The sequence below is a fragment of the Oreochromis niloticus genome, linkage group LG3 (genome assembly GCF_001858045.2).
Source record: "Oreochromis niloticus isolate F11D_XX linkage group LG3, O_niloticus_UMD_NMBU, whole genome shotgun sequence".
Lineage (NCBI taxonomy): Eukaryota > Metazoa > Chordata > Actinopteri > Cichliformes > Cichlidae > Oreochromis > Oreochromis niloticus.
This window is the reverse complement of record NC_031967.2, coordinates 10,368,152-10,394,926: the sequence shown is the minus strand read 5'-3', so window position 1 is coordinate 10,394,926 and position 26,775 is coordinate 10,368,152. Positions and strand designations below refer to the sequence as shown.

The following is a 26,775-nucleotide window of genomic DNA, read 5'->3' as shown; positions in this document are numbered from 1 at the left end:
CACTTTTTCTTCACGGCGATTTTCTTCCTGCTGATAATTTCTTTCTCCATCCTTCTACAGCAATCTTTCACATCTCTTCCTCCGCGCCCCCTCCTTCCTTCTCTTTGTTATCTCCCTCTCTCCATCTTTGTGTAACGTCCAGAGGTTCGGCTTATAAGACCTCTGACGTATGAGTGTATACTCAGAGCCCAGAATGTCCCATAAGTCTTCCGTTGTTCTGTGTAAGAGCTTTGTCCTGGGAAACGTCACACATTAAATAAATCCTTCTGCGAGAGCTGTTTGGTGTGCGGATCTATCCATTCTCAACTCTGCTAGTGCCGATAACGACCAACCGTTGCTGACAGAAACACATACACAAACACACACGTGCTGTACACAGTGGTTGTGGGCAGACACACCCCGCCGTGCACTGGTCTGCACTGTTTTCCCCCTGTCTTTCACTTCACTGTGCTCCTTTCTTTGCCTCTGAGATAAAGGAACATGACCAGTAACAAGCGTTTTCTCTGTCTAGTCAAAGAACAACTTCACTTCAATCGATATTTACACTCCTTTGGTATTGCATTTATACATCATTTGCATGTTCATTTGTTGTTTTGGCCCCAAAACAAATGACTTGATTTGCTTTGAGCAAATAACAGCTCAGCAAGGTTTCTAATTTAAACTTTAAATGTATTTATTTTTTTATGGTTATTAAAAAACCTGGCTTGGGTTCAAATAAGCTCTTTTTTTTGGTAAATCAGCCTGTCGTTTCTGAGGATTTATGGAGGCATTAAATGTTTTCCCACGACATTATGATGAGTAACATGTTGTTGGATGAGATGTCTCAGAACATATAAGCGCACACTGCAAATTTAACCGTCCTAAATGCAAGTTTTGTTTGACCTTACTTAACTAACCTAAGGCATGTTGTAGCAGACTGCTATGGTCCAATAGGAACCCAGAGGAGCTTTCTAGGAGGAATTGCAGCCCTCCAACCCTTAAGCAAAAACTTTTTAGCACTGTCAAGGAATAAAAAAAACCCTTTCGCTCATCGTTTCGTCTTCAGATCTGTAACAGTAAAGGCTTGTGACCTGCCATAATTCTTAACTCCCAAAGACCCCACTTGAGTAAATAGCTGTGGCTAAATGCTGAACGCAAAGTGCATGGCAATGGCCGCGGGTTACACAAGATCCACATGCACATCCCATATCCACACATCTGTTATAACATATGCTTGCAACTTCCTGCTAATTCTGCAGCATGTCCTTCTGCTGTCCTCTGGCCAAACTTTCCTCCTCTTTATATTTGTGTCTTAAATTAGGTATCATGCAGATGCTACTGGGGTTAAAAGAACAGTAATGTTGAGGCGAATGGAGCATGTTTGGATGGATGTTAAACTACAGCCATAAGTACATAACAATACATTTTTGACATTGTTATGCATTTTTTGTGCTGTAAGAAACCATCCTATGAGATGGAGCAAGGGACATTTACAGCTCAACTCACATGACTGACAAAAAAACATTGAACCTGAGATCTTATACTGCAGTCCTACTGAGGCCTATTGAAGCTGGGTGCCAGTTTCCCCTTAAACTCCTGTTTTCTCCTTTTTCTTATAGTCGTCCTCTATTGCTATTTTTATATTAAAACAAAATCTGCGTGTTAAATCTGCCAGTATATTTAACCACTGCGCATCGCTTTGTGACTACTGGCTAGTCACTAGTGGACATTCAAGGTTCCAGTCACTGTAATGTATTTACCATCCTTCCATATTCTATCAGTGGCGTCCTTGGCTGGTATTTGCATGAATCTCTTTCTGCAAAGCCGAGAAAAGTTTAACTCGGGACGAGAGCCCAGCTGATAAAGGCTGCTATAGATGCCAGCGCCGATGTACCGATACTGCTGATATGTTGCTTGTGACCCGCGCACCTTGCATGTCCAGTGGTTATTTAAATGCTGTGATGGATTGGCCTGCTAATAAATCAGCACTTGTTTTGAAGCCCTTCAGTACTCCAAAGCAAATAAAGTTCACCCAGTTTGAGATATTTCACTTCCAGTCTTTGGTTTACCTTCCAGTTGTTTGAACTTGGCTTGCTGTGATATTTTCACTGAACGTGGCTGGGATTTTCCCATTTCTTCTTCTTGTCAATCCAACTTCCATCTACCATTTGTTTCACTGCAGAGAAAATGTCTGGGTTAAACAGAATAGAAACGGGAAACGAATGTGGCGGGATGTGATGAGTCATATGGTTTTAAAAACCAACACCAGCAACGCGCGTCTTTAGTGTTTTTTGTTTGGTAACAGTCCTGAACAGTAAAGGCTGTGCTAGCACGGATGATCATTTCCAATGAATAAAATTGACCTCAATTCAGTTCTGTCCATTCGATCCTGGTGGAGAGCAGCCTCAGCTGTCACCTTGCTTGAGGTGAAATGCACCTCGCCCAATGACTAATCTTCCCATTTGCTCGGTTTGACGCTGCCTGTCCTTTCTTTCACACGTTCGGCTTCAGCTCTGTCTACACTTCTAATCCTTCTTCAATTTGTCCTTCTCTCCCTGCCGTTTCCCTTCCCCATGTTGCTCTCTCTCTTGGGGCAGCTGGTAGCTATCAGAGGGATAAGGCAAAAGATGTTCCTCTAATATAAACTGAAGGATGACATTTCCTCCCTCTCTGATCTCCATTTCTTTTAGCATTCCACCTCACTGTCTAGATTTTCTGTGCTTGTTCTTCCTCTAGATTTAATCAATGCATAAATTTTCTCACCAGAGTTTTTGGTCTTTCGTTTATTTATTTTTTTTGGGGGGGGGACAGCGCTTCTAATCTCTCACTCTCTCTATCTCTTGGCGTGGGAAAGTGGGCAGGAAGTAGCTCAGACGCGGCATGGGGGTTCTGGGGAATTTTTTGCCCCCTCATCCCTCATCCCTCCTCCCTTCTTCTACTCCTCTTCTTGAATTCCCCTTGTTCTGTCCTTCCTCCTTCCACTTGTCATTTCTTCCTTCTCTCCCTTTAAGGTGTCATATCGATACCACCTGGGCTTATAAACATTTGCCCCCTGAGGGATGTAACCTAGGTCTCAGACCTCTGGTTTGGTCGGTGTCGGCGTGGAATTGATTTTGCACGCCTTCACCAGACTGACGTGTGAGACACAAACCACAAACAAAAACCTGCACCGATATGTCAGGTAGTGTGTGTGTGTGTGTGTGTGTGTGTGGTGTGACTTTTAAAAAACACCCAGGAGGTGTGAAAGTGAGACGAACCATGCAAATCTAACATGACAAAAGGCATTAGGCAGTGGATGAGGCTGAGATGGGATTTTAAATAAGTGCGTATCTCTTTAGTTAAAGAGGTCATTTGGTAATAACGTTGCTGTTAATGAACCAGAACCGTATACTGAACGGGTAATAGTGAGTGCATGCATACGTGTGGATATGCCAGGCTAGGAAATATAGCAACAGCCTCTTGCAGCTTCAGAGCTCTGTGTGTGTCTGTGTCTGTAAATGAACCAACTGAATTGTCAGTAAAATGACTGTTGGCAGGTATAAGTAGAGATCTAATAGAGATTATCTCCCTTGCTCAAGTCGGACATCCCCAGAGGAATTAACTTGGAGCGGGGGGCTTGCATAACACACTCTTGATCATCTTTACACACACACACACACACACATATGCACACACACAGCGGTTCGCAGGGGAAGTTGAGCGTGTCGGTCGATACTTTGACAGCTTCCTCCCCATGTTTTATTTTCTGTTGACATTATCTGCTCGAGCACATGGCAGACCAAGTCTTCCCATTAACTCCCGTATAGACGGAAACATAGTGACACTAACGCACACACACAGCCACGCACATAAAGACAAAACGATGCAGACACACCTATGCAGTTTTACACGCACAGTGTCAAAATTCAGTTCTTCTCTGCAAGAAGAACTGAGACGCTGCACGGTATCGAATCCATTGTGCGAGCAGATGCTTGTGCGCAGTGTGTGTGTTTCTGTTTGTTCTAATGAGACTGCCACCCTGTCTCTGTGTGTTTGTGTCTATCAGTATGTGTGGCTTTACTGCTCAAGTCTTTTGCAGTTTCCTGAGTTCTACAGCGTAATGTTTCAGTTTACTCTGAAGTGAAAATGAAAAGGGCCTTTTTCAAATAGATCTCTGAATATTAAATAGAAAATAAACTTTTGACTCACTCAACAGCTTAGCAAACACATTTGTACAAATGTGTTTCACTTGTACTTAGCTTTCACTCTTCTGTCCAGTTCCTCCTAAAACTCTTCAGTGGGGTTTCGAGGTCGTGCCAGTCTTCTGTCATTTGATGCTGACTGTCGGGTTCTTTTAGTCTGAAGTTTTGGATCATTATCTTGCTGTAAAATGAACCGCCGACCGACCAATCTCTCCTCCTTTGTTACATGCCCTTTTCTCACCATTTGATAGTGAAACACAGCACTTTTTTCTGCACTACAGCGTTTTCCCAGTGAAGAATCAGAGGGTATAGTAACCCAGATTGTTTCAACACAGCCTTTGTACAGAAATGGGATTTTTAAGTAATCAAATGTTTGCACACCTGCAGAATTTTATTGCATAAACTTTCGAGGCTGAATTAACACCCATTGCTTCATGAAAGCTGAAACAACCTGTCTTCTATATTTACATTACAATTTTTTTTCCAGCAGCCTACCGCTACCTACCCTTTAACCCTGTCCAAATACAATTTCTTTTTTTTTTTTTAAACAAGCTGAAATTTTTATTAAAACTGTTCTAATAACAACAGAAAACTAAGAAAATGTCAATTTTGAGGGAAAATATATGCAAAAAAGGCACAAAAAATCAGTTATGTCACATTAAACACATGCAAATAGAAACGCGACTCACAACCCAAACAATTAGTTCATTCTTTGTTAATTGTAGTTGTGGGTACTCAGGATATATCTGTCACTATGTACTCTTTCTGTTTTACTTGCAGGTACAGATTTGGTAATCTGGTTAAACTGTTGGCTCATTTACAGCCTGTAAGATGAACTTCATTTTCTCTTTCTTTAGAGACACCACTCAAATATGAATTTTGATTAGCATAGTATAACTGCAAAGACTTGCTTCTTTCGCCAACGTACAGACTACCGGCTAGAAGTCCTCTTTCTCCCCAACCAGTTACTTAGAAACAAAGGTATCTGCCTGAATGTGATGGCATGCCAACAACCGGTTTGGCTAGGATTATAAAAATGAAAGGGACCAAAGTGAAAGCAGTTCCTCTTCCTCAATTTCTTGTTCAGTAGTCATGCCTGGCAACTAATATACAACTTTCAAACTGCAATATAAAATATCTCAGGCATTGTTCAGGTGTGTGCTGTGACCAACGCTTAACGGTGTTAAACCCGACCGTCTCGCTTACAGGCTACTTGAGATTTTTATTTGAGATTTTACAGTTGCACACGATGGTCACTTAATGGGTCTTCAACCAAACTGAGCTAAACGTCCAGTTCAAATTTCTTGTTTTACAGGCCTGTGAAGTGTGATGGGTCGTGAACTGCATGTGCTTCTATGTCACTGATGTTCTGGTTTCATTGTGAAAGAACGCAAACAATAAATCTGGTGAAGTAGAAAAATCCAGGAAAATGATTTATGCTGATTACAGTTTCAGGTTTAGCTGAGGATACGAGTATGACTGTAATGTCAGTTTCAGTATCAAACTCAGTTTTAAGTGTGTGTGTGTGTGTGTGTGTGTGTGTGTGTGTGTGTGTGTGTGTGTGTCGTGCGCTTTAGTGGCTGCACATGAGGGCCTTGTTCAACCCGGCACTGATTCATGCGTGTTTGTGTTTCATGAGCAACTCATGATTAGTTCAACTGTTCTTGTGTTTTACGAGTTTTCGTGTGCGTGTTCAGCCCAGTTCACCCTGTTTTTATTTGCACTTTGAGACACTGTGTGGTGCTCATTTTGTTCAAGTCCCTCTCAGTCTTTGTTTTTCGTCTCCATAAACGATGATGTTTTCCATTTGGACGGACCTCGGTTCGCTTTCATGTTTTATTGTTTGTCTCCGTCTTAATTTTTCCATTTATTCAGCATCTTTTCTCCGTCTCTGGTGATTTTACAGTAACACGCATTATAAATCACTCTGGATCAGATCTCCTGCTAAGTGGCTGAAATGTGAACGTTCACATTCTCGCTCTAATGTTTGCCGGCTCTTCATTTTCACTCTGAACACGACAGAAATATGAAACAGCTGAGTGAGGAAGAAAGCAAGTTAATAGAGGATGACGGGCAGAGTGGAAGAGTGGGATCAAACTGGTATAGGCAGAAAAAATATAACAAAATGACAGAGTTATAGAGCTGTCCCATGCTTCACAGGGGTATTAAGTGTTCCCCCCTCCTCCTTCTATAAACACCTTGCCAAGTCTCCCATCAGAGCCATAAAACAGTTTAAAGCTCTCTTTGTTTTACGTCTCTGCTGTTTCTGTGTCCTTTAAAGTCCTCTTCTGTCTGTTACCTCTCCACTGCTGTGCACTGATTTGGCCCGTTGGGTCCCAGCCAGAAAAGTCTAGGGTGGATACGCACGCCGTCCTGGCCTAACTGTCCCTGCTAGTGTGCATGTATGAGCGCTGAGGAGGTATCAGTTTCCTTTTATGCCGTCATTGTGTGCCATTTGATAGGAGCTGTGATTGGTCATTTGAGACGTATTTAGCAGCGGTGATCTTTCAAACGCACACTCGGGCGCGTCACAGGAAAGGAGTGGCGCTCCCCTGATTGTTTAGTTGCCCTTTCATATTATTCTAATCTTGAGAAAATGAATGGGGGACGGCGGCGAGGCAGGAGAGAGGAGGGGAATCAAAGAAATGAAGGAAAGGAGTGAAAGTGAACAAGGCTCTAATCGCAACACGGCAGTGTTTTACTGTACTCACTTCAGCGGCTAAATATAGGCTGACCTACTAGTTATTGCAGGATCAAACTCACCTCTGCACGCAAACAATAAAACGACATAGCCTGAGCTACAACCCCCAACCCCCCCATAGCTATGAATGATGATTAACCCAGCTCTGTGTGGGAAGTCAACCGACATGCACCTTTTAAAGTTATATTTCGCATACCGATATCCACATAAAAAAGTGAGAAACCTAAGAGTTTTTGGTTCATTTTTAGTAAAGAAAGAAACATCAGCTTTTACATTTACATGTTTTCCGTTGATTAAACGAGACAGGTTATGTTGCTTTTGTGCACAGCCAGTTCCCCGTGTTTGTGCTAGTCCGATTGGCTCCTGGGCGTTGCTCGTATTGTATTGCGTGGGCAAAACAGACAACTACTCATCTCCTCTTACTGTAGGTAAGAATGGGAAGAGTTGTTCTTCCAAAAACAGGCCTAACTCTACTTGCGACATCTCAAACACTGGATGGACTGAGTTCAGCTTGTGTGATTCTTCTTTCTTGCCCACTTTTTGTTTGTAGTATATTGTTGTTCTTGTTGCCATATAATAAGTCTTTTATTGTTGAACTGGAGTGGCATGATGGTTTGGATTATGAGGGGAAAGAAATGTGCTGGGGAGGGGGGAAGTTGTCACAAGTCGGTGTACTCCAACTGTCCGGATAAATGGGGAGCGTTGCATCAGGAAGGTGGTCACTTTGTACAGTTTTGTATTTAATCCATTCGGCGACGCTACTTTATACACTCTTAACATGCCTCACTGTCATCATGTCATACACCAAACACAGCCTCCCAGTTTTGTTGATCTATTTAAGCTGCAGAGCTTCCCATCTCACTCTCTGGCATGTCAGCTCTGCAGCTCTGGAGGGCCCAGATGCCAAAATCAGACTGTATTCCTGTGATGTAATGAATCATTTCAAACATCAGTTGTGCGGCTGTGAGCGGGACTCTAGCCAGCCCTAGGGTGGAGTGTGAGATTCAAGATGCTGGGTAAGCCTTCTTCTTGGTTCCCTGACACACTGACCATTATCTAAAAGTTTATGATTTAAACAACAACTGGAGCAATAATGGTCCGTTTAATATTTAACATTGAGATCTGGATCATATCGCTTGATTCCAATCTGCAGGTGCTGTAGATTTCTAAGCTGTCATTTCTTTAAGTTTATGATGTGTTGTTGATGTTGGCCTGAAAATTGAACTTCACAGTTCATTGTTGAGCTTGAAAAAACAAAACAAAAACAAACCCACATGGCTGAGGAAGAGGTGTCACATTAAGGTACTGCATGTTTAGTGCAGTCTTTACACTAGTTTGCATAATGGCTCGCAACAGATACGGATAATAGCCCACTATTACGCAGCAGTACGTTACATTAGTGCTTTTGTGGTTTATTAAAGCAATTCGCTTATCGAAAGAGCGACAGTTTAGTATCACTTCCTTGGCGTCAGCGCGGGGAAACATACATAAAACATGAATTGTTCTGAAGGGTGCGCCTCAGCTTTTCTTTGGTGGGAACGCTCTCTCAGCCACCTGCCTGTGTAATCCACAGCAGAGTGCAACAAGTTCACAGTAATCGCTGTAAAAGGAGCGGGTGTGCATTCTGGGAAATGTAGGAAATCGCTAACTGAAGCAGAAGTGCACACGGCAGGCTGAGGAAAAATTCTTGGGTCCAGCAAAAACAGTAAATTAAAGTAATTTATAGCACTTTATCACAACATGGCTCCTGGAAAACTCATAACCCGACTCATTCAGAGCAGTAATGAGCCCGCAGCTGAGTCTGAAGTGATAAATAGAGTGAGCTGTGTTTGGTCTTTGCACAGAAAAGATGAATGGAGCGCTACAGCTGCCGTTACTAGCTTAAATATTACACACTGAAACACACGGATGCACACACGCGCCAAATGGGCAGAAGGATGGAATATGTCAGGAATGTGCTTTCAGTGAAGATCGACCTTCACACAGATTCACACACCACGTCATGCACTTGGAAACACGACCTAGTGGCAAAACACAGATTTCATTTGGCACATTCTGCCGATCACATGCTGACACATCCGTACTCATCCTGCGTGAAGGTTTTCTCGCATTCTGTGCATCCAATGTGCACTGACTTGCAAGGCTCTTCCACACGCAGACACACATGCGCTTGCGCACTCACACATACACACCCCGTCTTGCTCAACAGGTCAGGATGTTTCACAAGTTGCGACCTGCACATCAAGGATATGTCTGCGTGCATTATCACTGGTGTTGAGTCTGTGTGTTAGAGTGCAAAAATGTTAACTGTTAAGGGCGCGCGCGCACACACAGTCCGCAGACCAACTTGTAGACTCATTTCTGTGGTCTCCAAGGAGTCACCATGGCAAAGGCAGAATGAAACCATGGCCTGTGGGAGAGAAGACATGTGCGTGCGCACATAAATGTGTGTCCTACAGACCCAGAAGTGGTTTATTCCCCCAGGAAGCAAGTTATTCTCCACAGGCCAATCAGAGGACAAGGTTTGAGACAGAGTTTAATCCAATTGGTCCAACACTTCTGACCTTTAATACTCGCAACCAATCCCGGGGGAGGAGACGGTCTGCAGGGTGGTAAAATCACAACCCGAGTGTAATAATGACATAGGAATCAGGAAGGGACGAGTTTAAATACTTTGAAATGTTTTTGCTGTTATGTTGGACAGAGCGTACAGTATGAGCAGAACACGGAAAAGGAACAAAAATGACATGTTTGACAACCTAAACGAGTGCAGACTCATGCAAAGGACAACACAACTGGAGACACAAATGCTTTATATTTTTCACTGATGAAATCATAAAACAGATTCATAAGGTTTCTAAAGCAAAAGGGCGAGGATAAAAAGAAGTGACATAGTGACATGGATGAAGTCAAAACAGCTTTGGGGAACGAGTGTGGGACTAAACAAATATTTACACAAGACGATGCATGCATCCTCCCGTGTGTTTATGGCTGGATTTACGACCACGCTCCCCTCCTCCTGTTTGACCCTTCCATTTTTGTCTCCCCTCGTCACCTCGAGGCTAAGTTAAGGGTGTAATTGTTGGCAGTCGCTATTACAGAGTACCTCTTTTTCACTCATTTCTGTCTGTTTTTCACTCGTTTGCATGTGCGTGCATGCGTTCATGTGTGTATATATTTGTGCCGCGGCATCAAACATGCAAATATTCTCCAAAGATCTGTCCTCGCTGTGTGTGTGTGCGCAGAGTCCTTTGCCATTTTCTGTCTTCCGTCACCCGCACAATTCATATGTCACTGCTTGTGTCTTGTGTCTAGAGAAGCGGCGGAGTCTGATGAAAGATAAATAAAAGAGGTTTTAATGGAACGAGGTAGACGGAGCATGAGCTTTTTGCCTGAGGAATTAATTTCTGCACAGGCTTTTATTCAAGTTTTTTCTCTTTCTCCCACACTGCTCCATGCAAGAGCAGCAGACTTCTGTTCTATCAGCATTTCTGTTCGCTGCATCTTACATAAACTGCTAACAGCAGTAAATAATATGTTTAAAACCCGTATGTGACACGAGAGCGGTGGTGCGTAAGGAGGCTCAGCCACCGTTATTGGTTAAAGCAGGTTTTCCAATACAGATTTTGATAATCCCAAAAAACAAAACCACCTAATAACTAATAAAAATAGATTCAGAACCACCAGAAACACATGTGATCATTTCACCCTAATTTCTCTTTGATGAATGGATGCACTTTATTTTAATCAGTCCAGCTCTCTGCACAGAGAGTGTAAGGGCTTTTATTTGTGCTGCATGGATCCTGTGTATTAGATCTGTTTTCTTCTATTTATTTCTATGAGTCCACCCAGTATTTCTTGACTTAAAATCACATATCACATCAGAAGCCCTCAGAGTCAGGGAAACAATATGATATGTGCGCATGACACTGTGTAGAAACAGCTGAACTTACATCTCACAATTTCCTCTTTCCCCACCCGTTTAATAGGCTGACTGATAAAGATTAGTTGTCCTGCACGCACACACTTTCACTGAGTACGTGATAACACAAATCATTTGATATTCCTCTCTCCCGTAGGATGTCGAGATTTTGGACATCAGTTACATCAGGGACACCAGAACGGGAAAGTATGCCAAACAGCCAAAGGTTGGTAATATTTGTTTATGCCTCTGTGGGAGAAAAGAGGGGGAGGGGGGGGGGGAAGCTGTCACCTCCTGCAGTCGATTACTTTGTCCCCTGACCACAAATGTGATGCTCAAATGTGACTGTTGCCAAACGATGCATGTGCGTTTCCTCTCTCAGCTGATGGTGCAAAGGTGACGGAGTGCTAATGAGGCTGTTGACAGATGGACTATCAGACAGGAAGTGATATAACCAGCGACTGTTAGTGAGGAAGTCATTGTGTAAGAGCCTAGATCTGACCAAGGCAGAGTGTGAAATATGGGCGCGTATTAGCGGTAAACAATCCAAACACAGAGATGTGTGGCGAGTTCATTCTGCACGTTAAAGTGTTTATTACAAATGGCTCTTGAAATGGTAAGGTAAAGTCATACTGTGGTTATAGTATGAAAAGTACAACATTAAAAAATATTGACTAAACCTGCTATAATCAGTGGATGATATCTCTGTTATTAAAGAGCCTTCTCATAATTCACGGTTGCACTTCCTCTCATGTTAGCATCTGTGAATCTAGGAAACCATCAGCTACTGTACGACACCTTTTGAGATTTACAATCTGGGGTGAGACTTCCTGATTTGGTCTCCATGTGAAGTATTTACCTGCTTCCAACCAAATCCTGCTCGAATTTGTGCCCCTTACCTACAGATTCTGTATTTTCATATGTTGACATGTGAACATTAGTAGTATGGACGCCGTCTTTGAGCATTTTGCGTATTTCTTTAGCACTATATTCCCTATAAACAGTCTATAAAGAGTGCTCCTGGCTAATGTATTTAACTGAAATGAAAGAGAGACATGATGGCGCAAGAGTGATCTATAATTGACAGAAAGCCATTGAGTGTTAGAGAGAGTTGGTGGAGGGAACACAGGGGTGGGCTAAAAAGGAGGAAAGAGTCGTTTGGTTAATTAGATCAGGGCGCTACACCGCATGCATCACATTTAATATCCTCAGGAGATGGAGACACGGACGAGTTTTATCTGTCTGCTCAGTGTTCAGATCATTGTTGAATTTGCTAGATTGTGTGTGTGTGTGTGTGTGTGTGTGTGTAATGAAACATCCTGAAAAAGCATAAATATCTTTGTGTGCCAGGACGCAAAGGTGAAAGAAGTGCTGGGCCTTACTAAGGAGGAGAATGGAGAAGGGAAGCTGTTAACCGTCGTCTATGGCAATGACCTGGTCAACGTTTCCTTCCTCAACTTCCAGGCCATGCAAGAGGATGTAGCGAAGGTAACCACAATTCTTAACTAACTTAACTGTCCAAATAATTTATAGTTTAATGTATTTCCTCCTTTTCTTTTCCTCCTTTCCATCCTTATGTCCCCCACTGCACTCCTACCTGTGCAGCTGACTTTATTCCCTCAAGCCTTGAGCTGATTGCTTACTTTACTTTGACATAAAGGCGTGCGTATGTTTAGTAGCTAAAAACAGGGATTAATTCCTGTGTGTGTCTGCTACACTGTATATAGTAACTGTTTCACCAAGGTTTAACATGAGGTGAACAGTCAAACAACCGTCTTTTATCCTTTCATGTCTGTGTGTGTGTTTCCAGATTTGGACAGATGAGCTGTTCGCTTTGTCCACAAACATACTTTCCCAGAATGTATCACGGAACACCTTTCTTTACAAAGCGTAAGAGTTTGTGTGCGTCTCGTTTTACAATGCTGCTAATTTTCGATGATTAAAAAATACTCATACTTGACTGTTCTTTGTCTTTGTCAGGTACACGAAGTTAAAGCTTCAAGTGAACCAGGAAGGGAAGATTCCAGTGAAGAAGTGAGTACCACCCTTGCCAACCACGTTTTAAACTGTGCCTCACTTCTTCTTTCTTTTCCTCTTCTTTGTCTCTCTTCCACTTTCTCTCTTGCCTCTTTTATAGTGACTTTTTTTTATGTTTACAATCATTTCTTAGGTTTTTGACTCCTTTTGCTTGTACGCGTCACTGTAAACATTTGATCTGAATGTGATTTTGTACTTTGTCTTTTAGTGTCATCAAGATGTTTTCTGATAAAAAGAGAGTGGAGACAGCTCTGGAGCAATGTGGCCTCATTAACAACAAGGTAATCACTCAGTAAAATCACTGATCACATGGCTAGTCGACATATGGGTTTGGTGAACTGGTGTATGCTTCGAGAATGGGTGAAATGAACTGAACTGCGGCGGCGTTGCATATAGTTGTGTTGTTGGTGTGTCTTTGCAGTGCAAGGAAGGCAACAAAGGTTTGCAGGCCCGTAGAAGAGTAGCAATAAAAGAAAATAGTACGATTTCAGTGGGTTACGGGACAAGACATAACACGTAAAATGCTTGTTTGTGGATTTTGTTACAGAGAGAGGCTAGCTGCTGCCTGTCCTCTTACACAACAGTTAACATGCTGCTCTTAGAGGCATGTTTATATTCAAATGATATTGGCCACACAGTTTTAAACACAGTATCCAACATTTCTAGCTTTTATCTGTAGCCACATGTTACCCTGAGTTAAAAAAAACACTTAGCAAGCTAACATACAAATGTAAATCCTTTGTTGTACATAAAATAACTGCATTAATAAAATATAAATTGATGAAACAGTTTAATAATGCAGTGAAAGCACTGAAAATACAGGTGAAATCATTCAAACTAATAAATGAACAGGTAAACTGGCTGCTTCAGCTACTACATATAGCTAGCTAAGCATAGTATAGCTAGCTAACTGACTAGCTTTGATCACTGCAACTTGTACGTAGTGTTTTGCTAAACTTTAAGTAATTGTTATGTAAAATGCAACTCTTTCTCTTACAGTACTTTCTTTTACACCCAATAAAAACCTCTTGAAGTTCATTTTAGCAGCAATGCAAATAAACCAATTTACACAACAAACTAAAGAATGCCATGAATGTGGTTTTCTCGACAGTGTGCCTGCGGTTAAAATGTTAATCATGGTATCAAGCTTTCTACTAAAACTCTGCTTTCTAAAACAACTTTCTGCTAATCTTTGCTTGTATCTGCTGTGTACATTACCTCAGCCCTGTGGGGTTGAGGTAAAATTTGTTTTTTATTTATTTCTTTTTAAATTCTTTTTTGATGAGTCAGTGCAATCTTTCCTAAAATCAGTTTGAAGTCACAAGACTTTTTTTTTTTTTCTTGAAGAGATACCAGATTGTGCAAAATGTGCTGTCAGCATTTCCCTTTAGATTGCTGTATTCTGGAGCCTCCTGCTGGTTACTCCGAGCAATGCAGCTTATGAAAGCCTGTTAATATTCTCTCTAGACAATAGGACATAGCAATGTAATGTGATGCTGTCTGTTGTTTATTAACTCATAAATGTGTGTGCTTGAGGCAGAGCCTGTTTATAAAATCAAATCTGTTTTTTTGCTTCAGTCAGAGGGAATAAAGCCAGATGAATTAACCTGGGACGCCTTCCAGAAGCTTCTCGACAACTTATGTCTTCGGCCTGAGATACAGAGCATCTTTGAGGAAAGGTGCGCTCTAAGGACGCTCTAGTTATAGTCTTAGGATTCCTAGTAAACCTCTTGCGTACGTGTTATACACTCGGACTCTTATTTTCTCTCTGCTCCAGTGGCTCCAAGAGGAAGCCGTTCATCTCTTTGGACCAGCTAATGGACTTCATTAACCGCAGGCAGAGAGACTCCAGACTAAACGAGGTGCTCTACCCCCCGCTGAAAAGAGACCAAGTCCGACAGATCATGGAGAAATACGAGACCAACACCAGTCAGCTGGAGAGAGGTCTGTAACTCTCTGTGTGGCATCAGGCTTTTATTCAGAGCTGGATCGGTGGATATGATTGGGTGTTTTTAAAACTGACCTATTACAATTTCGTGTCTCTCTCCTCAATCATGCATGTTATTTAAAGTGCTGTATGCAGTATAATTCTTGATGAAGCGATAGCAGGCCAAAACACGTTGGTCAAGTACTAAGGCTGTTCTTTATCTGTGGATAAAACATATTAATAAACCTGTGAACAAATGAGCGGCACGGCCATAACTATGTTAATCCGCGATCTGCGAGATGATTTGCTGTCCTGCCTGCAGCGATCACATCTGGCTGCCCTCTGCGCCTGTTGATGCCTCTCCTAAGAACAGCAGTCTTTGATCTGTTGGGATGTTTCTGGCTGTTTTGAAACACTGTCATCGTGTTCTTTCTTGCAGACCAAATCAGTTTGCAGGCGTTCAGTCGGTATCTGGGAGGAGAGGAAAACACCATCGTACCTCCAGAGAGGCTGGACATCATCGACGACATGAACCAACCGCTCTCTCACTACTTTATCAACTCGTCACACAACACGTACCTCACAGGTGTGACATGTAAACGGCATGCATGCAAGTGTAATGGTTCATTTGCTTGGCGCCTTTTGGTTTTGAACCCATAGCTCTTCTCGTATCTTAGTGGGCCAGCTGACCGGGAATTCTTCGGTGGAGATGTATAGGCAGGTGCTGCTCACCGGTTGTCGCTGTATTGAGCTGGACTGCTGGAAGGGCCGACCACAAGATGAAGAGCCCTACATCACCCACGGGTTCACCATGACCACTGAGATCCCCTTTAAGGTGGGAGCTGCTGCAGAAATGTCACAGGCGCAATTCTGCTCTCTTTGACGTTTTTGGTTTCCTCTTGATCAGCTTGATCAGTTGCAGTTTTGTATCATTTGTTACTCTTGTAAAAGATTTACTGTGCAGTCATTTTGCAACAAACAAAAATGGTGCTGAGGGATTGTGTCCAGTTTTGAGTTTTTATCATTCTTTTCTTGACTGCAGGAAGTGATTGAAGCCATAGCAGAGAGTGCTTTCAAGACCTCGCCATACCCCGTCATCCTGTCCTTTGAAAACCACGTAGATTCGTAAGTTGCACGTCGGTGTGTTTTGTCAGGAGTATTCAGATGATTTGGTCTTCTGCAGACTCTTTGCATTAGGGATAAGTACAGCACGCTTTAGTTCAGGTTATTTAATACCAGACCAGATGCAAATCCAATCCTTTGAAGGAAATGCTCAGTCTGTAACATGTGCGGTGTTCAGTGTGCAAAACATTCCTAAACCAATGACAGGTTTTATTGGTTTAATGATTTTTAGGACGCTAAACCAACCAACCATTTCCTCTGTCCTTTCAGAGCAAAGCAGCAGGCTAAGATGGCAGAGTACTGCAGGACAATATTTGGAGATGCGCTGCTCATCGAGCCATTGGAGAAATATCCAGTAAGTCATATCTGATATGGATGCTGAGCTTTTGCCTCAATTTGCTGCTGCCACACTTGTAAAAGTTAAAAAGTCCGAATTACTCCAGATGTCTGAACAGATCAGGTCACTGCTGGGCTGAAAAATTTGAAGCTTTTTTCCCCCCGTTTACCCAGATAGAACACAAAGTTTCTAAACTCTGCACACAGTCAACAGTGTATTAGCAAAGACAGATAACAGGGTTCTAGCGGTTTCATTTGTACTCAGCCTTTTTAATGGGGTTTATAATGACAGGTAACATCCCACGAGCCTGAACGTAGCTCTAGTGTATGACTTGAAGACGTCCATTTATACCAGGTAGTCAGTGATCAGCCTAGATTTGAATCTTTAGCCATGCATTTGTTTTATAATCTACTCAGTGAGGGGGTTCAGATAAAGGCAAAACAGCAAAAACGATAGAGCATCATCTTGGTATATACTGCACTTGATGGTGCTATAGGCTAGAAGTTGGCTTTTGATGTTTTTCCACAGCTACAATGAGTTTTTAAATGATGATTAGCTGCACCCTCATGTAGTTCCACATTCCACATGCGTTGGGGGTTTAGGTCATGTGTTTGGTTTTTTTCGGTCTAGTTTTGGATGATCACTCTTTCTCTGTCTTTCTGAGTCTCTCTGTTTCTCTAAAAACATACAATTTGTCCCTTTTTATTTATATAACAGCTTTGAATTTTTTTTTTTTTAGTTTTAATGATTACATTTGCTGTTCCTCAGGGCAAATTATTGAGACACTAACATCTTTTTACTCGTCTGTCATGGTGTTACTCAACTTCCAAACCATCAAATACGATTGCACACCTTGTGATATGCCGATCAGCTTGTGATCCAACCCGTCATGCTTCGCTTTTGGTTTCACAACGCACAAACAAACAAACAAACAAATAATCCCGCAAATTTTAAGAAATATCAGCTGGTTCAGTCCCAACTGATGGCCTATAAAAAAGCGTTGTACATCTCATCATGGGTAAAGCCAATGAGCTCTCTCACAACCTTAATGTTGCAAAACATACTAATGGCACTGGTTACAGAACAATTTCTAAACTATTGAAGGTTCAAGCGAGCACTGTTGAGGACATAATCCACAAGTGGAAATAACATCATTTCACCATAAACCAGCAACGACCAGGTGGTCTCCACAAGATCTACAGAAAGACCTGCAATCAGCAGGCACCATTGTTTCAAAGAAAACAATAAATAATGCAGTCAACCGCCATGCCCTGTATGCACACTCATCATACAAGGCTGAAGAAGCACGTTTAAAGTTTGCTGAACAACATTTAGACAAGCCTGTGAAATACTGGGAGAATATGGTCTTGTCAGATGGGAGCAAAATTGAACCCTTTGGATGCAATAAGACGATTTATGTCTGGAGGTCAAAGGCACTGCATTTCACCACGAAAACACCACACCAAGAGTGAAGTTTGGAGATGTGAACATCACGGTGTGGGGCTGTTCTAGCAAGCAGCACTGGCACGCTTCAGATAAAAGGAAGCTAACAAGGAAGGATGGTTGAATGGAAAATGTATCAAGACATTCTTGATTAAGAATCTGCTGCCATCTGCTAGGATGATGATGATGATGAAATGAGGATTGATGTTGCAGCAAGACAATGATCCCAAACACACAGCCAAAGAAACTTAATTTGTTTCAGAGACAGAAAATCAAGCTGCTAGAACGGCCCGGCCAATCACCTGACCCGAATCCAATTTAAAAAATCAGGATTTGAAGAGTGTTTGTGTGGATGAATGGGCCAAAATCACACCTTAGCAAAGCATGCGACTAGTTTCTCCATAAAGGAGGCTTTTGTTCAGTATTAAATACATTCAGTAAGCGCGTTCAACACTTTTTCCCTGTGCCGACATCTGGTGAGAATTTCACGTCAATAGCACTTTTAGAGATATATTTACTTAGAACATTGGAGGAGTTTTCAACACTTATTTTAGTCGCTGCATTTCTAGTTTCAAGAGTCATAGAGGCCAGTTTAACATTACCAAACTGTTGAAAACTGCAACCTTGTTTGCTTTGCTTCTTTTAGCGCAGACTCATTATTCATCTCAGATAAAGGCACATGTGCTTCTTTTTATCGCTCAGCTCATTCAGTCAAGTAAAGATAAGAAAAGATGCTTTATTTATCCCCAAAGCTGGAAAATTACTGTCACATCAGCTAAAATGTTAACCATAGAACAGCTCGAAGTAAAGTAGAATAGCTTGCAAGAAAAGCAAAAACCAAAACAATACAATATGATAAAGGAAAAGAGCTCAACAGGGCAAAACTTCCAGAAAAGAAGGAGCACAAAAATCTTATTTTCTGGTCAGAGGTTGTAGCTCTAAAATACCTCTTCTCATTATATTTAAATATCAAGAAGCTCGTTAATGCGAGTGCAAGCCCTACATTATTCTCTTCTCCTCTGACAGCATGGTGTTATCTTTGTGATTTTAGCTGAGCGAAGGTCAGCTGCTGCCTTCGCCGCAGGAATTGATGGGGAAGATTCTTATCAAAAACAAGAAGAAACATCACCATCACCGACCCTCTGAGAGTGGCAGCATAAGGCGCAAAGAGCCAGGGGAGCAGTCTTCGCCTCACAACGGTAAAGTGCAGGCAACCACCTGTTCTCCCCTGCTGGGATAATAACATCAACTTAGCCTTTGTATATGATGATGATGGTAAATGATTGTAACTGAAAACGAGGTTGATGTAGACGATCAAAAGAATTCCTGTTAAACTGATAGTTTGCTGTTGCATGTGTAGACTGCCCTCTGACAGAAGAGGCAAGCCAACTCCTGTCCAATGGAGAGGAAAAGCTGGCTGAAAGGATGGTGAAAGACTCCGAGCCTCGGAAGTCCATTGGTGGGTTGAAGAAACAAAGGATCCCAGCACATTGTAAAAGTTGTCTTATGTAAAGTTACTTTTTTTAATCACACCCTACCAGGAGGTGAAGGAGAAAGCGAGGAGGAGGAGGAGGACGAGTTGGTGGCAGAGCTGAAAAAACCAAACTCCGACGAGGTAGGTGCCGTCAAGAGGACTGATGGATTGTTTGACTAGCTGGTATTAGGCTGCTTTATGGATTAGTGGTATCTGCTTCCTGCAGGGTACCGCCAGCAGCGAGGCGAACGCCACGGAGGAGATGTCAAATCTCGTCAACTACATTGAACCCGTCAAATTTAAGACCTTTGAATGGGCAGCTAGTAAGTGTGTGTGTGAGTGTGTGTGCGTGCTTAACGGAAAAGGAAGGATGCATTCACTTTATCAGGCAAAAACTGCGAGTGAGAGGAGCAGCCGTGTTTATGGTGTAGCTCATTAGCCAAACAGACTCACTCACAGGTAGCATCATCTCGTCACAGGTTATTCTGACTTGTTTTATTTCCCCCTCTGCTTCTCATTTCTTTCAACAGAGAGGAAGAGGTTCTTTGAGATGTCATCGTTTGTTGAAACCAAAGGCATGGATGCCCTGAAGAGCTTCCCTATAGAGTTTGTTGAGTATCCTTGCAAGCTTAAAAGTTCAAAAGTGGTAAAAAGGAGTATTTGGGCAAGGTTTAAAAAGTAACATTTATGGTTGCATGAGAATTTACTCGCTGAATTATTATTTACTGGGTGTACTGACTTTCTCAAATCTTAGGAATAAAGATTAAACGCACAAAAACCGCTGGTAGGCATACTTTCCTGTCTGTGTAGTCAGGCGGGCTAGCTTTTCTCCCTCATTTCTAATCTTCGTGCTTCAAGTTAACCGCCCATCAGCTGTAGCCTCAGCTTTAGCGGACATTGAAAATAGTATCAGTTTTCTCATCTGACTCTAGAAAATCAACCAAACAACTGTGTTTCTCTAAATATCAGCTGCACTGTCGGTCCTTCTCAACAGTTTTTGACATTATTGATGGAGGAAAATGTCTCATCTGGTTTTGATCTCGACCTTAGACCAAACACCAGTGACTCCTTTTTTCTAGTGTGGTTTACAGTGTGCAATAAATAAATAGTCTCTGCACATGTGCAACACTCTACCTCTGTATACAGTGTTAATCCTTAGCAGGACTCCTCCAGGTACAATAAGAACCAGCTGAGCCGAATCTATCCTAAAGGAACGAGAGTAGACAGCTCCAACTACATGCCTCAGCTTTTCTGGAACGTCGGATGCCAGATGGTGGCGCTAAACTTCCAGACACTTGGTGAGTTGTGCTACTTTTAGTCTTGGACATAAAGAAACTGGATGTGTTTAAAAGTTAAGCCTAAACTGTAAGACAGCAAACCCCTTGCATTCACATCATGGAACACATTGGGACTAACTTGGAACGCCAAAAAGACTCATGTATTCAAACCCTAACCCAAAAAATATTGATGATGTCCTATAACTTCAAGCTATCCTGATTTGACATGGAGCTACTTTTATACATGCTTTACATGCAATGGGACTCAGAGTGGACAACAAATCTTCATGCCACGCACACAAACATTGTCCCCCAGCACAGGCTGAAGCCACTCCATCGTAGTGTTTGCTTGGATTGAACTGCCACCTAAGTATGGGCAACCCATTTTTTACTGGCCTTAATGGTGACAAATTCAACCAGCCTAAAATTAATCTTTGAGGGAAAAGATGCAAAATAAACCCTGCAAACACCTGGTGGCACCATCTAAACACTCTAACAGTTATTAATAGCTATGAATAATATGCATTTATCATTACTGGGGTTTATGTATTTGTACAGTTGTTTTAATTTGGTTGTCTTTCAAAGTCTTTAATCAATTAAAGGTTGACATTCTGATGCTGGTTGATACCAATATCTGCTCTGTTTTGTTCTTCCTTACTCTTAGACCTTCCTATGCAGCTGAACATGGGTGTGTTTGAGTATAATGGTGGGAGCGGATACCTGTTGAAGCCAGAGTTCATGAGAAGGACAGACAAACACTTTGACCCTTTCACAGAAAACATAGTAGACGGCATAGTCGCTAACACGGTCAAAATTAAAGTAAGACATATCTGAGTTCAGTATTTGCAATTTTGTTGCTCCTGTGAGTGAAAAAATGACAAATTTGCAACCCAACATCTACCAGGTGATCTCAGGCCAGTTCCTGACAGATAAGAAGGTTGGTGTGTATGTGGAAGTGGACATTTTTGGACTTCCAGCTGACACAAAAAGGAAGTACAGAACCAAAACATCTAATGGGAACTCGCTGGACCCTGTGTGGGATGATGAAATGTTTGTCTTTAACAAGGTAACAGACAAACAGAGCAGGGTTCACATATCTTTTAAACCTTTATCTCTTGCTCTCTAAACTTCTCTCGTGGTGTCAACACTCTCCAGGTGGTCCTCCCTACACTGGCCTCTCTGAGAATAGCTGTGTTTGAGGAAAACGGCAAGTTCATTGGACACCGGATTCTCCCTGTTTCGGCTATTAGGCCGGGTAAGGAAATAAACACTCTTGGCATCAAACAGTCACTATCAGAGGCCATCACTGATACTTTATTTGCACTCAGTGGGAACATCGTACATGGTCTTTTACCATCTGTACTAACGTCAGTTATTTATTTCTTCCTCCTTCTAGGCTACCATTACATCAACCTGAAGAATGAGCTAAACCAGCCGCTTATGCTGCCGTCACTTCTGGTTTACACTGAAGCTCAGGACTACATCCCTAATGAACACCAGGGTAATGACACCATGCAAACATCACTCTGGATTAATACGTCACACAAACAGGCTAAAAATAAACTAGATCCACAAAGCTTTGAGGCATTTCTCTTTTCTTCTTGCATTCAGCAACTTTTGCCCAATATATCCACGACCTAGCTTTATAGATGACACTTTTAAAGAAGCACCTTTAAACAATAATTCGACAGGTTCTGTATTAGTAGCAGATTTAGCTGTGTGGTCACCTGACCACCCTAAAGATGACACTAGCCAGCACATGTTGGTGTATAGTTTTGTCTCTAGCCCACTTGAATATGAAGGTGTTTTATTATTTGGTCAAACCATGCTTCAGTGTTTGGATCTGGATTTTTTTAAATTATTATTTTTTAATTACCTTCATTTTCTTTTTATGAATTGTATCTGTTGAGCAATAACTTTTTGTGGAAATACTTAGCAGACTTATGTAAGTCTCATACCTTTTTAGCTAAAAAAACCAAAGTAGAAATAGAAATTGTTACCTTTAGCTAACTTTTAGCTAACACGTTCGTCTTCTCTGTTTGTTGGCTAGTTGTTATGATATGATATACATGGCAACATGTGGCTTTAAAGGAACAATTTTAATAGTTTAAGGTTAGTTTTGAAATTCACTTATTTACTGTTTTCCTGAAATTAAACTGTGTTTACTCTACAGACATGAGCGGTATCAAAGTTAGCAACCAGCTAGCCTAGCTTAGCATGGCAAAATGGAGGGCAAAGGCTAGCATGACTCCCACAAACAGACTTAAAAAAAATGAATCTACCCTAAAAATGAAAACTATTCTCATATTATTCTTTTGTCTGCCATGTTTACAGCACTATAAGTTACACTAACCTGTATATTGTTTCATGGATCTGTGTCTTCAGAGTATGCAGAAGCTCTCACCAACCCTATTAAGCATATCAGTGAGAAGCACAAGAGAGAGACACAGCTAGCTAGTCTCTTAGAAGACAACAGTGAGGTGAGACGGTTATGTTGATCACATTAGTTCCCCCACACTCTATTTTTGCTTTCGCCTGTACGCTTTTATTGTAGGTTTTAATTCATTGCATGTTATTTTCATCCAGCCTCTCACCAACCAGCCCAAAGAAGGAGAGATCAAGAGAGAGTGTGAACTCATTCCAGGATTTGGAATCTCCTCCCCTTCCCTAACATCCCATCACGCCCCAAATGAAGATTCCCCTGATGTCATCAAGTTACCTGCACCAGGTACAGTCACAAACCTTGTCTAAATGATTAAGTATATAGCTTCTACAGACCTGCACATGTGTTTGCTTGTTATAGTGGCATCTATAGCGTAATATAAATTGTGATATCTTGAAACTGTATTGCTGTGTATTAGCACTGTGCAGGCTTGGTCCAAGACTCTGTGTTATATGTTGAAATTACCTAACGAAATATGTTCACATATGTGTCTTTGATAAAGCTGTGAGATGACCTACTTTCACTGTGTTGTGTAATTCATCCATGTCCGCTATGTCAGTTTTTCACAAGTTAAAGCGTTAGGCTTTTCAAAATAAGACTTTTACAGTCCTTTTTTTCTAGCAGTGGCATCAAGTTCTGTTTGTTATTTGCATCTGAGTCATTTGTCCATCATCCATTTCATGCGCCCTGTATGTGTGTCTCCTCTTGTGTTTATTTCTCTTTGTGTGTAGTACAACCTCAGAAGGAGGACCTCATAGGTACTGTCCTAACAGGTAAGGTCATCCCAGCATATTCATTTCACTCATTTCACAGAAATCTCTCACACAGCTAAGTGTGCAAAAATGATTTTATGGTCAGGCTGGCCAAGATGGAAACTGCAAGTTTACAGCAACATTTATGCTGGTTTGTGTGTTTGTCAGATATCAAGGTTCAGTCTGTGGAGGAGCTGCAGCAGAATAAACATTATGAAAAGCTGCTTAAAAAACAAAGAAAAGAACTCAAAGAGCTGCGCAAGAAACATCTGAAGAAGGTACACACAGACGGATTTAATTATCGAAACTAGTAATTGAAGTATCAGTTTGTTGCTTGTTGCCTTTGTGCTGCAAAAATAAATTGGTTTTTGTGGTTTTTGTAGGTGTCTAATCTAAGTAAGGACCAGAAAACCCAGCTTCAGTCTGACACCCAGAGGAAACGCAGCCAGATTGAGAAACAACTCAAACGCAGTTTCAAGAAAAGGTAAGGATGGACATGGGGTGTAACTGGGCAGTTTTTTCCCTGATGTTGGGGGGAAAAAAAATCCTAAAATATGAAAAAAGGAACCAGTGATGGAGAATAGTTTTTCAAAAGAATGCTTATGAAATGTGTTAAGAAGGAGATACCTTGTAGATGATGTGAAAGAGCTTACCTGAAATTGTACCTCAGTGAGTCCCAGGAACTGATGCAGAGCGAGTTGGCTGCCTTGGATGATCTGGAGAAGCAGAAGAATCAGCTGAAAGAGATTCACATGCAGCAACTCCTAAAACTACGTGAAGAGCTTTTTGCATTCGAAAGAGAGAAGCAGAAAACACACCTGCAAGAGGTAATCTCTCTCTCATACACACACACACACACCTCCTGCATGTACAGTGCTGTGAACAACTAGTACTTCCATAAGATTTAAAAGGGTAATTGTAATTGGTAAGCACATGCTAGGCTGCTAATCAAGCGCACTTGATTATTTATCATCAGGTGAAAACCTCCAGAAAAGCGAATGTTTTGTCAGTTTTCTGTGCTGGAGCATTCTCGTGTGTGTTAACACAATGCCACGATCTTCAAACCGTGGAATGCTCAGAGAAACTGCCAAAACTTCATCTCAGGCCCTGCAGAGCTCACTTAGCGTGTTAAATGTTAAAGTTTATGACTCACACCCAGCATGATGGTGGAGGTGTGATGATTTGGGTTTGCTTTGCAGCAATAGGACCTGGGTACCTTGCAGTCACTGAGCTAACCATGAACTCCTTTGTACACCAAAGTATTCTAGAGACAAATGTGAGGACATCTGTCCAAAAGCTAAAGCTTGGCTGAAACTGGGTCACAAAAGAGGTCATTGAGCTCAAGCACAGCAGACAACCTACAACAGAGTGCCTGAGTAGTGGTGTCACAATACTCCAATCAAAGTCCAGACCTCAACCTGGTTGAAATGCTGTGGTGTTACCTTAATAGAGCTGTGCATAAACAAATGTCAGTGAATTGAAACAAGGTTGTAAAACGTGCACAGTGATTTGCTAACAGGTCGCCTTGTCCGGGATGTGTTTCTAGGCCCACCAGAAGTTGAAGGAGATTGCCAGCGAATGCCAAGCAGCTCAGGTGAAAAAGGTCAAGGAGCTGTGCGAGAAGTAAGTCGGTCCACTTCTACATGTTACCACTGGGGGGGATGTTGCGCGTGTCAATCATGCAGGCATAGTGTGAATTTTCACTCCTACACGGATGAAGCTGCATGTCTTTTTACATTTTTTAAAATCCCACCAACATTCCTGAAATCACTACATTAAAGGACTATGAAATGGATATTAAATGCTGGATGCCACAGCAGCTAAATATGACCTATGGGTCATATGTGTCTACTGAACTGAAAACACCACATCTGAGCGCCTTGTGTATAAAGTTGGGCCAATATTGTAAAAACCTCTGCACCAATTTTTTATAATACACTTGTTTGAGTCAACAAAGTGTAAAATGCAGCAGCCAGACGTCTTACTGAAACCAAAAAAAGAGAACACTCCTATTTTAGATTTATTTCTAATTTTTGTTTTGTGTTTATTACGTTATTATAATTTAACATGAATGATCAAATGAGTAAAACTGAGTCAGAAGGAATTTGCATCAGACGTTTAGGGGATGACAATCTCCTTTTAGCTACTACGGTATATTTCATTTTTGCTTTGTCTGTGAGATTGATTTGATAGTCCTTGTTTGGACCTACTATCTGTGTGTCACTGTGTCTGCAGGGAGAAGAAAGAACTGCAGAAGATCCTGGACAGGAAACGACTAAACAGCATCAGTGAAGCCAAGAACCGTGAAAAAGACAAGGCTGAATCGTAATAATTTTTTTTAAGTATTAGTATAGAAGCAGTCAGCCTTATTTTAAACAGTTGCATTCCTCACTCTACTTTTCATCCGTATATTTTTTTTCTTTAGGGAACTGAATGAGATTAACAGGAAACACATTCAAGATTCTGTCTCTTTAATCCGTGGGGTAAGTACTCGCCCTAGCACACACACTCTTCATCTTTTATCGCCAGCAGTCCATTTTTCTTGTTTATAGCTCATATTTCTATTATTGTTATCAACTTCAAAGCACTTCCTCTGCCTTTTTTTTTTCTTTTTCCTTTCTGTATCCCAGCTGGAGGAAGCACAGACCAGGAGAGACGACAAGCTGCTGCAGAGGCATCGGGACGTCCTACAACGCATAGACGAGGAGCTTCCACAGGTGAGCAAAAAAAGCGAGACTAAAAAAGTTTGATCTGCAAACAAAGGGAAAAAAATCCCCCAACTTGTCTAAAATTAAAAATACATGTAGCAACAATGCTGGCATCTCTATAAATAGAAATAAAAAAAAATGACTTGTGTACTGGGCTGTTGTCTTGTTAGAGCGCATAGTGCATCCATAAAAACTCAAAGGGGTTTATTTTTAAACTCCCACTTTAGGATCACAAAAATGAAACCTGCATTGTTTCTAATGACCAGTAGGGGGCGACTCCACTGGTTGCAAATAGGAGATCAGCTGTTTAGAAGTCAATCTGAATAATGACGCTGCTTCAACCTTCAGTTACCGCCTCAGCGAATACTTTTTTTAAATGTCTGATTTCAAATAGATACGATGGTTACAGCCATCTTTTATATACAGTCAGTTTCTTTATTCCAGTCATTTCCTGTTGTCTCACACAAAAACA

The 26,775-nt window shown here is 41.6% G+C and overlaps 1 protein-coding gene across 4 annotated transcripts in view; it reads left to right on the top strand.

The window, feature by feature from the left end:
• Positions 1–26,775, top strand: part of plcb3 (phospholipase C, beta 3 (phosphatidylinositol-specific)) — a 53,925-nt gene that overhangs the window by 22,442 nt on the left and 4,708 nt on the right. For 2 of the 4 annotated variants that reach the window (XM_025905902.1, XM_019348134.2), the window contains 31 exons: positions 10,941–11,009; positions 12,134–12,271; positions 12,594–12,673; positions 12,764–12,817; positions 13,029–13,101; positions 14,399–14,499; positions 14,598–14,764; positions 15,187–15,333; positions 15,425–15,582; positions 15,790–15,872; positions 16,140–16,224; positions 18,701–18,848; positions 19,010–19,108; positions 19,191–19,264; positions 19,350–19,446; positions 19,654–19,738; positions 20,297–20,421; positions 21,065–21,219; positions 21,305–21,466; positions 21,556–21,655; positions 21,797–21,901; positions 22,786–22,886; positions 22,984–23,128; positions 23,575–23,616; positions 23,764–23,873; positions 23,979–24,079; positions 24,266–24,422; positions 25,142–25,218; positions 25,831–25,920; positions 26,021–26,078; positions 26,226–26,312. In XM_025905902.1, the coding sequence (XP_025761687.1) occupies positions 10,941–11,009; positions 12,134–12,271; positions 12,594–12,673; positions 12,764–12,817; positions 13,029–13,101; positions 14,399–14,499; positions 14,598–14,764; positions 15,187–15,333; positions 15,425–15,582; positions 15,790–15,872; positions 16,140–16,224; positions 18,701–18,848; positions 19,010–19,108; positions 19,191–19,264; positions 19,350–19,446; positions 19,654–19,738; positions 20,297–20,421; positions 21,065–21,219; positions 21,305–21,466; positions 21,556–21,655; positions 21,797–21,901; positions 22,786–22,886; positions 22,984–23,128; positions 23,575–23,616; positions 23,764–23,873; positions 23,979–24,079; positions 24,266–24,422; positions 25,142–25,218; positions 25,831–25,920; positions 26,021–26,078; positions 26,226–26,312 (3,273 nt within the window). The remainder of the gene's footprint in view (positions 1–10,940; positions 11,010–12,133; positions 12,272–12,593; positions 12,674–12,763; positions 12,818–13,028; positions 13,102–14,398; positions 14,500–14,597; positions 14,765–15,186; positions 15,334–15,424; positions 15,583–15,789; positions 15,873–16,139; positions 16,225–18,700; positions 18,849–19,009; positions 19,109–19,190; positions 19,265–19,349; positions 19,447–19,653; positions 19,739–20,296; positions 20,422–21,064; positions 21,220–21,304; positions 21,467–21,555; positions 21,656–21,796; positions 21,902–22,785; positions 22,887–22,983; positions 23,129–23,574; positions 23,617–23,763; positions 23,874–23,978; positions 24,080–24,265; positions 24,423–25,141; positions 25,219–25,830; positions 25,921–26,020; positions 26,079–26,225; positions 26,313–26,775) is intronic. The other 2 variants (XM_003452397.5, XM_025905903.1) reach the window with 1 other exon arrangement.